The sequence below is a fragment of the Helobdella robusta genome (genome assembly GCF_000326865.2).
Source record: "Helobdella robusta unplaced genomic scaffold HELROscaffold_24, whole genome shotgun sequence".
Taxonomy (NCBI): Eukaryota; Metazoa; Annelida; class Clitellata; order Rhynchobdellida; family Glossiphoniidae; genus Helobdella; species Helobdella robusta.
Genome location: NW_008704261.1, coordinates 1773557 through 1785131, shown reverse-complemented (window position 1 = coordinate 1785131; position 11575 = coordinate 1773557). Strand labels below are relative to the sequence as shown.

Genomic DNA, 11575 nt, shown 5'->3' with positions numbered 1-11575 from the left:
AAACCTAAATTTGGACATAAACAAAATCAAAACAATAATTTTAACAAGCCTCCGCGGGAAAAAGATTTTATACTGAATAACTAACTCGTGAATTCATTTACATATTTTGGCTCTTGAATGCAAAACATGATGCTAGAATATCTCGTCGATTTGTTGATTCGTTTGTGTATGAAATACTTAAACCACAACATACAGCTAACACAGTCAGATTGTACAAAAGTTGTGGGAAAACTGATACAAAATGAACGGGACACTTGGTGGTGGAATGACAGTGTACAAAATGCAATAGCTGAAAAGAAAGCTGCATACAAGCAATGGCAAAAATCAAAGTCTGTTGATGACCATAAAATTTTCCGTGAAAAGAAAACAGAAGAATCAGTGCAGAGAGGTGAGCAAATGAAATCTCTGTATCGTATAGCAAAAACAAGCAAAGGGTACAAAAAAAGACATAGTTGGTGCCTCATGTATCAAAAACGACAAAAATTAGATGGTTCTTGAACTAGATGAGATCAAGCTAAAGTGGAGAGAATATTTAAACCCTCTGTTAAATGAAACAAATCCTATCAATGTCAACTTTGACGCTCCACCCATCGAAGGTCCGATTCCAGACATCACTGTAGAGGAGCTTACAGAAGCTATGAAGGATGGAAAGGCAGCAGGGCTCTCTGAACTCACAAATAACATTATCAATGCATCTGGTACTGCAGGTATCCAAACGTTACTACAACCTTGCCGTGAAATCTGGAGAAATTGCTCAATGCTGACTGAATGGAACTATAGCATGACAGTCCCGCTTTATATAAAGTGTCCAATTTTGTTTGTCCTGCTTGCATCAATCCACAACAACAAATACAAAATAGCACTGTCTTTGAAGCCATTCAAGGTAGAGAAAGTCACATCGTTTCAATATCTAGGAGATGTTCTGGATTGTACTGGAACAGCTGAAGCTGCCGTTCGAGCACGCATGCGTGCAGCCTGGAATAAATGGCATCTCCTTGCCTCTATATTGATGCGGCGTGTTATCCCACTACACTACGATCAATACTTTATAAATCTTTATAATGATACGTCCGGTGTTGTTATATGGTGCAGAAACTTGGCCAATGACAACCAAACTGGAACAGCAACTTCAACGAACCGACATAAAAATGCTCCGATGGATGCAACGAATTGGTCTGAAGGACCACATCAAATCTACCGAAATCCTGCGTCGTGCTGGTTTAGATGATATAAAGGCAACACCGTCTGTGGTGGTTTGGTCATGTCAAACGAAGTGGAAACAGTGCCATAACTTCTATTGCAGATGTTGAAGTACCTGGCACACGTCCCAAAGGCCGTCCAAAGAAGTCCTAGTCGCAAACAAACGAGCAAGACATGAAAGCTCTAAATTTAAATGAAATGGATACAACTGATCGCCTAATTTGGCGCAAAAAATTGGTGGCAAAGAAAACAACGTCCTACCTCGTGGAACTGGGTCTCCGGACGCTAAACGAAGATTGATTGATATAGTCAGATTGTACAACGTTTGCTGTACAATGTACCTTCTCCCTGATTTCCTATATGTATGCAGACATGATCAACCTTCTAAAAAGATCTAGACGCCACAAAATAATATTGCAGATTTAGAGAAGACACCGTAGTCTGAGAAAAACCGCTGCCTGTCTCAATGCTTTATGTTAAACCAGCACTGAGCAATACAGGCCATCGGTGAGTTAGACTTGTTTGCACAGCCGCTTTAGGAAGACCTGGATTCGCTCAGCACAAAAAATCTAATACAGACTTCACCATAATTAATCAAAAATATTGTCAACGATAGGACATTATCTGCTAAATAAAAAATGGACTCATAACCTAAGGGCAAAACTATGAAGAATGTTCAAAAGTTGAATTAAATCATATTTAAAATCCAATGCAAATAACTTAAAGTTGAACAAAATGCAGTTAAAACCCAATCGCAAATTTTTAAATGTTTGGATAAAAAATAAACTAATATTTTAAATAAGATATTTTTGAAGTTTCAAGTTGTATGCAACATTGAAAATTGAATAAAAAATATAAAAAGTGTAATAACATATTGATTGAATTTGCCATCTTTTATGTATCATTTCTGGAAGGAATAGCAATATTTTCTGTAAAATATAATAATTAGTTTATTATTAAATTTTTTTATTATGATTACATAAATCAAGTACCATATGAATTGAAATGATCCTTTATTTAACAACAATTCCAAATAAATGGAAAAAAATTGTTAGGATGATTGAGATAAAACGCAAAGTTTATCGAGCCCGACCACCTTTCAAAAGAGTTAAAAATAGATAGAATAATGTTTTAACTTGCGCGATCGTCAAGTTATTTATTCACTGATTTCTGATAAAAAGAACTGTTTCAATTCTTCAAGAACAGACTCATTTAAACGTTTAAACTTTTCCGCGCAGCCAAACCAGCCAGACCAGGTCGTCTTCGTTATATCATGAGCTACCACTTTTGATTTCGTACCGTGTTTGGACGTTTTCGTGCTTTTTTGGATATTCTCGTTCAAAATATTATTGTTTATATTTTAAAACTTTTATATTTTAAAAAAGAAAGAAAAATGTTTAACAAAGAAAAATGTTTAAACGAAAATAGTGAACCTAATTAAAAGCACGATTTCGTCACTAGCCAACAGTAACAACATTGCAAATTTAGATGACAGGACAAAATTGAAGTAATCGAACTGCTAATAGTTATAAAAATCACTCATTGATTTGATAATCTTAAATGTTAAAAAATATTAAAAAAAATAGTCATGAAGTAAAAACAATCAATTTAAAAATTACAACTTAGAATTTACTATGCCAATAACAGAACTTCTTCCCTTATTCTTATATATAATTGTAATAAGAAACAAGAGTAAATAATGAAAAGTAGTCTCCTGATCCTATCGGTGTGTTCGGACACTGAAATTCAGAATATATCGATCACACTACCACATTGACACTAAGATTAAAAATCATTTAATCGGTAACCACGTAACCACGGAACAGCAATACATCAATAGCAACAGAAATACTCAACATTCACAAAAAATCGCAACAGGAGCCCGTTTCAACTTGAATTTGCGTAAACCCTTTTCATAAACAACGAAAACCAAGTAAAAAGTATCCAACAGAATGTAGATGAAGAAACTATTATAATAAAGAAATATAATGGTTCAACACAAAGTAAAAGAAATTTTATTACTGTTCCTTTAGTCGATAAATTAGGAACTAACAAATATAGTTATATAAAAGATACAACTAATATTCGATTTGAGTTAGTGTTTAGACTGTCGTAAATTATATTTTATTTCTTAACAATAATATAACATATAATATTGAAGAATAAAGGTTAAAAATAGCAAGTTAGGTATGGAATAGGTACGTTTTCGAGTAGTAATAAATTTGTTATTGTTGTTCACAAAAACCTTGCAGGATCATTGCCTTGTTGGTGGTGGTGATGTTGGAATTTGAAGGTAACGAAAATATGGACAACGTATCGTAAATAGATTGACTGTTGGAAACGTCGGCAAATATATCGATAACATATCCTAAACGTTTAATTATCTTACCTGACAGAACGTTCTAGTTGGAGTTGGTGTGGTGAGGCATCTCATGGTAAACTAAAAATATATTGAGATGTTAGCAAAAATGTCGACTTGTTTATTATTTTGATTTTGATGGATATGGAGAATTTGACAAAGTAAGGTTTATTATCGATGATAATTGTGCTGTTTTCTAATATTGAACGTGTAAGATTTTTACCATGTGAAAAAGGAAAGTAATCGAGAATGAAGTCGTGTTGTGTCGAAAAAAAATTTTTTTGTTTTTTTTTTTTGAAAATCAATGGTGAAGTTGAGAACAGAATGGTTATATAGTAGATTTAAGAGTTTATAGATGTTGGAATTTGAAAGTACAATAACGAAAATATTGACATCACAACATTTAATTTACTCAAAATTTGTCAGTCTAGTTATATTTACAAATAGACAACAACGGGACGAGATTACTTATTGCTAAATTCTATATGGTAAATCTAGAAACATACCATATTCGCCGACGTTTTCAACAAACCACCAGTCTATTTAAGATACGTTTTCGATATTTTCGCTACCTTCAAATTCAAACAACTTAAAACCTCCGTAATCTACTACATAACCATTTTGTTCTCAACTTTACAATCGAATTTCAACAAAGTAATAAAATTTCTTTTATATGACACTTTAGTAACACAACGCGATGATAATTTTGCCAGAGAAGTCTACACAAAATCCACATTTTGGCACACAACATGAAAAAGTTGAAAAATGTTTAGCGGTGGCATTGTAGAATGATGATAAAGAAGCAAATAATGATTAGTAAACAAACAATAACGCAATTATGCCTTTGCAATCGAAATTCTTGATGATGTTCACTAATTCGTTTTGAGTTTGATTTGACAGGAGGTAATAAGGATAGTTTCGTTGAGTAGTTTAGCAACCATGTAAGCGGTGACATTGTAGAATGATGATACGCGTAGTGGCAAATAATGTTGATTAGTGAACAAACAATGACGCAACTGTGCCTTTGCAATCGGAGCTAACTAATTCGTAGTTTGATTTGACATGTTGACCAAAAACAACGCGCTCAACCAGTTAACACAACTGAAAAGACATTTGGGTATGTCTTGGAATAATAAGGAGAGTATTTCGTTGAGTAGTTTAGCAGCCATGTAAGTTGAAGTTGGACATTAAAGTTACATGATTGGGTATAAGGAATTACTTGATCTGTGTGCTTTTAAATTATCGTACAAATATTCCAGTTTATTATCTATGAAGGGATGATGAATGTAAATTAATTTGGCGAAGAATTTTATTTTATTAGCTTTATTTTTGATGTTTGATGTAGGGTAGCTTTTTATCATCGTAATTTAGAATCATCAGCGAGAATTTCATTAATGTTATTAATGTAGTCGGCGGGCGTGGTCTAAAATGACGTAATAGTTGGATTTGTCGGATTTACGCATCACGATATTAGTAATAGCTTTAATAGCAACGTTGCATGACTATGGCGTGCAATGCTTGTAACTGAGTTGGTTACGATGTTCATGTACTTCGGTCAAAATGTAGGTGGCTGGTAGTTTTTGTTCAAACTTTGTGTGGCTTTCAGTTGTATTAACCGGTTGAGAGCATAGTTTTTGGTCAAATTGTAGTTGGAGTATAGCTTTAAGTTGTGTTAATTGGTAATTTTATTTCGGTTTGCTTCAAAAGTTTCATTATTGCAAAATTTGGGAATATATATATTTATGAATGACGCGCTATATAAATTTATGAATGACGCGTCGTTGAAATTTTTTATGAATGTAACATTTTTGTATAATGCGTTCAATTTATTTTTTTGTAGTTCAAGCAGTCGTTGAAAAAATTTGTGAAAAGTTCAAAATAGTTGCACGCAAGATTAGAGTGTACAAACTCTGTTCCACTCAACAATCCGTTTAACACGAATTAATACAAATGCATAACAATAATCATATAGTAGATAAAATTATCACTTATTATTTATTCTAAAAGAGAATATTTCCATCGTAATGAAGGTCTTATCCTGATAAGTTGATAGAATGACGAATTGATAGTCACGTTTATGTCACGTTGCCATGAACTTCAACAACAAAACCATTATCAAATATCAACGCATAATATAATTTATAACACTGTCCACCAACAAAACAACGAGTTGCGTGTGGTTCATATAAAATATATATATATATTGCAAGTGCAATATGTATATATATTGCAGAAGAGGGAGGCTGCGTGGAAAATGAGTGGCACAGGTTTAAAATGTCAAAAAAGAATTGGAATTCAAAAAACCCTTAAATTGAAAACATGGATATCATAAAACTCCAAAATAGCGGCTGATAGAGTACAAAAAGCAAAGAAAAGAATGGCTAAAATGGACACCATTGGTAGTAAAAAGAAATTTAAGAAAAGTAAAAAAGAGATTTAAAGAAAGTATAAACTTGGAAGAAATGGTCAGGAAAACAGAAATGGCGCTATAGGTCAGCAACATAAAGAAGTTAACCGAAATCAAGTATAATAAAATGATCGTGATTAAACCTATTATAGACAACGGTGGTAATATAATAACGGCAAAGAAAGGGGTGATAGCACGATGGAAAGTAAATTTCAGTGAGCTGCTTAACATACCTGAACCAATAACATAATAAAGACACTCACGGAAATAGAATCAACTAATTTAACTATGACAGATATAGAGAAAGAGATGGTAGAAAACATCGATGTAAGGGGAGGTAAAAATGGCAATTAATAGATGATGCACCAGGAATCTGCAATATAACCGCAGAATTACTAAAAAACACAGCAGAATAGATTAAATGGCTTCACAGGGTATAAACGCGGTATGGTGAGAAGAGATTATCCCAGAGGACTGGAAGAAAGCAACAATAATTTCTATCCAAAAGAAAGAGGATAGAAAAATATGCTACAACTCAAGAAGAATAAGCTTGCTCCGTGCACCGGGAAAGGTTATCACAAAAATAATTTTAAATCCACAAGAAAGAGGATAAAAAATATGCAACGGAAAGATGTTCAAAAAAATAATTTTAAATCGTATCGGTGAGGAGACCAAAGCGGATTTTGAAAAGGTAGAGAATGCTCTCAAGATAGAGAGAGTTCATTGAAGAAGTTTAAGTTCATTGAGAGAGTTCATTGAGAAGTTCATTGAAGACTTTGAACAAGCGTATGGTTCCATCTGGAGAGAAGATGCATGGGAAATCTTCAAGAAATATGGATATGGATACATCTAAAGAGATTGATCAATAATCTATAGGGTTTGGTTTTGGCAAAAATAAGTTAAACTAAGAACTTAAAATTAGCGAGAACTATGAAAAAAGTTGGACGCCTGCGAGGACAAGTAGATTAGAAGAATGATGCGAATTGGCTACGAGGCCAGGATCATGTCACAAATGAGGAAATAAGAAAAAAAACAGGACAAATGAATATTAGTGATGCTAAAAAAAGAGGAGATTGAAGTGGGTAGTACATATGACGAGGACGGATTAGTTCAGAACACCTAAGAAAATCTGGAAGTATATATATATATATACATACTGTGAAGTTGTGACGATTGTGATGATAATGATTGCGCGATTGAAATATGCCGCCTGTATATTTTGTGAAATTGTGACGATTGTGGTGATAATGATTGCGTCTTTGAGGCGTGCCGCCTATATATATCTATATATTTTACTAGACATTCTATGCATGTATATTTTGTTATTTGATATGCTATATATGCGACGCTGCTGTGCTGTTTTGTATATAGGGAGTATAGCAATATATGGGACGCGTGCTACGCGCTGTTCTGAGTATAGGAAAAGAGTATAGATGCGAGCATAGAATTTTCTATGATATAGAAAGCGTTATGTAGATAGGGCGGTAAAAACATATAAAAGGCCGCGAGTTGAGATATAGAGGAGGCTGGTCGTTTGTTATTTTTATTTTAGGTTTTGTTTCTTGCTTGGTAGTTGTATTATTAAGATTAATTTTGGATTTATCGTTTTTTTTAATAAAGACAGAGGTTTGATTTGTATTATTTTGTTTGTTATTTTATTTCTTTTATTGAATAAAAGAAGTGTACACTTGAAGTTTGGCTCGGCTTAATTATTCTACCTAAAATAATGGATGTTGAAGAAGACTTGCTGATAGTTGACGAGGTCGGCGTCTCTAGTCAACAAGCAGGGCGCGAACTAACCCGTGTTTTCAGACCCTGAGAGGGTCTATTGTAGAGTGGCGGATCCCGGCCAGGAAAGACTCTGCCGAAGCGAAGGCTCGGGTGGATATTCGTATGCGGACGCGGTTCGGAACCGCGTGGTGCGGAATTCGAATGTCGCCCGGCGAAAATCTACAATACATAATACGTTTAATTTGGATAATAATTCTATTTTCAATAAATTGAACAATTTCCAAAAATTTCTAGTAAAAAATTGAAATGCCAACTTTTAATTGATTAATGTTTAATTTGGATAATAATTCTATTTTCAAAAAATTTAACAATTTCCAAAAATTTCTAGTAAAAAAATTGAAACGCCAACTTTTAATTGATTAATGCCAACAATTCGGTAAAATTCATATAAAAATGTATACGTATGCATTAAGCAAGAAGTCAAACACAGTAGTTTGAGTTTTTCAATTTATTTTTTATTTTATTTATTTTTTGTATATATATATATATATATATATAACACCTCTAGTCTTCACTCAAATATATATGTATATATATATATAACACCTCTAGTCTTCACTCAAAAGTGGCACTGTACACAAAATTAAAAAACTCAAACTTCTGAGTTTGATTTGTTGCATAATAGTTACTATTGAAATCTAATGTAGAACAAGATCACTATACATTATTTTAAATTATAAATTCAGTAAAAAGTAAGATACTGTAAAATAAGAAAAATAAAGTAAATTATTAATTGGAAAAAAATCGAACCTCGAAAATAAAAAGCATGCAGTCTAACTCTTCTCTATGCGCTTTGTTCACTGAATAACATTTATTATAAAATCAGTAATTACAATTATTATGAATAAGTAAATATGGCCTAAATTTATCCGCTTATCGTTAACACTTTCAAAAACTAATTTTCCCAATAAAAAATCGAAATTGATTTTTAATTGTCTCAATAGTATGTGACTTTTTGCACTTTACAACGGATCAAACATTCATTGCATAAACACTTATTTAACTTTAAAATTGAGTATAATGATAATTCTATCATATCATGCCAATAATCTGTACCATGTCGTTATTTTAAAATGTTAACCGTTATAGTTCGACTTGTTTAAAATTAATATTTTCAATGAATAACGTCACACATAAACGTGTGCGCATGTTTCCAGTAACATGTCGTGAAACGAATATGCACTAGTAAATTCAAATTACGTTGTTTTAGTGATGTTAAAAAGTTTTCAGCAAATTGTAAATTCGGTTTTAAATAGATTTTCATCTTTTTTAATTTTATTAATTATGTTTTAGTAGATTTTAATTAGTCTGAAGTTTAAAAAAATCAAGAAAAATTGCTATATTCCTGGAAAAAGTTTAATCGTTAAACCATGATGATTTAGTCGTTTCGTCATTCCGTTTCTTAAATTTCGGACGACGGAGATTTTCTGTGATGGCACAACATTGAGTAGTCACTAGAAAAGGCTTGTTCATTAACATAATTCATGTCTGTTAAAAAAATTTAGCAATTTTCCTTGTTTTTTTTTAAATTCAGGCTAATTAAAATCAACTACCGGATTCATGCTGGTCAATGGAAATGTTTTTAACAAATACAGAATCAGAATCATCAGACGTTTCCTCACTATGGAATCACAACCCATTCATGCGTGATAAACTTCATCGGTTGTTAGAAACTGTTTGATTGGTAATTCACCGGTTGTTAGAAACTGTTTGACTGGTAATTCACCGGTTTATTTAAGGGAATAATTGATGCTGGTGTCAAAGGTACACGAACTTAGTCAGCTTAGGTCGTCAAACCATGAGGATTTGGTCGTTTCGTCATTCCGTCTCTTAAATTTTGGACGACGGAAATTTTCTGTGATGGCAGTTGAAATATGGAACAGACTTCCTGTACAGTTAAAGGATGGTTCCATCACAGGTCAACAGCTTTTCAAGAAAATTATGAAGCACAATTATTTCAACACTGCGCATCATAATAGATAAAACGAACCCGGGCCAACCCAGCCATCCATTTTTTCGAGGCTGGTAAATGGGTAGACGACGTAAGTTGTCGCATGTTGGCCGGTGAGATGGCTCAAGTGGTCCAAATGCGCACCGAGTCAAAGCATCCCAATGGCTATCATATACTCAGCGTAAATGATGCGGTGCTTGCGCGTGCACATAAAATACATGTGTACTCCGTGTGAAAAGGATACAGCCTTTGTGGCGAAGATGGCTGCTTCAAATCAATGGTTGAAGATATGAAGAACATAATAAAAAAAAGATATATAGATAATATATCTGTAACATCATTGTAAGTGGTTCTGCATATGTCAGAGCTGCAATAATGAAGACTAAAGAAAAAATATTTCCAATAAATTACGTCACTCGGAAACGTGGCTGGAAACTTTATTTTATTATATCAAAGGCGTCCAAACAATCTCATAGGTTATCTCAACTAATTGATTTGCAGTACTTAACGCCATAAAGCACTCAAAAAATTGCATAGTGACGTCGATCACATGTTCTAACATGTGTGATCTGCGTGTGATTTTACTGCACTTGTTTGTTAATTTTAGACTAATTTTAATTGTTGATTTTCACTGTGAACTCAAAAGAAAAATCTTCAGCAAGTAAACTGATGAATCGATTTTTGAAATAAAACGAAAAGAGATAATAATAACCTTTTTGGCTGAGACTAGTTTCAACATTAGTAAAGCCATCATAGAAAAGATAATAAATTTGTGAATAGAACTGTTCAAAAAACAATTTGCTTTCATTGATATCATACAGCTCTGTGAAAAATTCATTTAATAATAATTACTAAATTCATCAACTAAAGAGTCAAACAGACTGAGCATTGCAATGCGTTTTCCGGTTAAAACACCATAAAACAAAGTATTAACAATGTAATCCATTTATATAACAAATATATAGTATCGTTGAACCGTCTAGTGATCTTTTAGCTTGATTAAACTTTTGAAGTTGAAATGACCTCGTTTTTGCAAGTAATTTTTTGTAATCTGTTCAAACATTTTGTGTCAAAACAACTGGAAAGGTAAATATACTTTCAACGCGATTATATAATAATAATATAAACATTTATGAAGCACCCATTCGCACAGCTGCTTCAGAGGCGCTCGGAGCCCGTGTTAAAAAGATGAGTTTTTAATCCCTTTTTGAAAAGACTCAACGAGGAACATTGTCTTAACTCAGGAGGTAACGCATTCCAGACATACGGAGCAGCGTGACGAAAACCGCGGCCAGCCAGGCGGGATCCGGCAACGGGAATGTTTAAGACTGATAATATAGACTGATAAAAGAATGTTAAATAGCGACTTTACATGTTGCAAGCAGATAATTTGTTGTAAGATAAGTTTGTTTAATGGTTTATTAATAGAATAGCTATTAAAACTTGAAATGACCTTTTCCACCGTCCAAAAAGGTCACTGAAAACGTAACTTAATTATCTAGAAATAGAGCTATTCTGAATCCCAATAGAAAAATGTCCAACGTATTAAGACGTAACTTAATTATCTAGAAATAGAGCTATTCTGAATCCCAATAGAAAAATGTCCAACGTATTAAGACTGTGGCATTTGCTGAAGGGACATATCGTAACAGAATATAACCTAACAATTAAAATTAGGTATGGATATTTGTTATATAACATAATACACACAAATTTTTAAGCTTTCTACGTAAATTGCTAAAACTAAACCTTCAACTCAAATAAGCTCAGCCATTTAAGTTATTACACATTGTTGAAAATCAATTATAAAAATTCCACGTTCGAAATGTTGAATGAATAACTCTGTCTTAGTCTTGTATTTCCGTTC

The 11575-nt window shown here is 33.0% G+C and overlaps 1 protein-coding gene across 1 annotated transcript; it reads right to left on the bottom strand.

The window, feature by feature from the left end:
- Window positions 1–7774: 7774 nt before the first annotated feature.
- HELRODRAFT_172730 (hypothetical protein) lies at window positions 7775–10771 on the bottom strand (the record flags this gene model as incomplete). Its single annotated transcript, XM_009019386.1, has 4 exons — window positions 7775–7916; window positions 9748–9883; window positions 10421–10531; window positions 10732–10771. 4 exons carry the CDS (start codon window positions 10769–10771, stop codon window positions 7775–7777), a joined length of 429 nt encoding a protein of 142 aa, XP_009017634.1.
- Window positions 10772–11575: the final 804 nt, after the last annotated feature.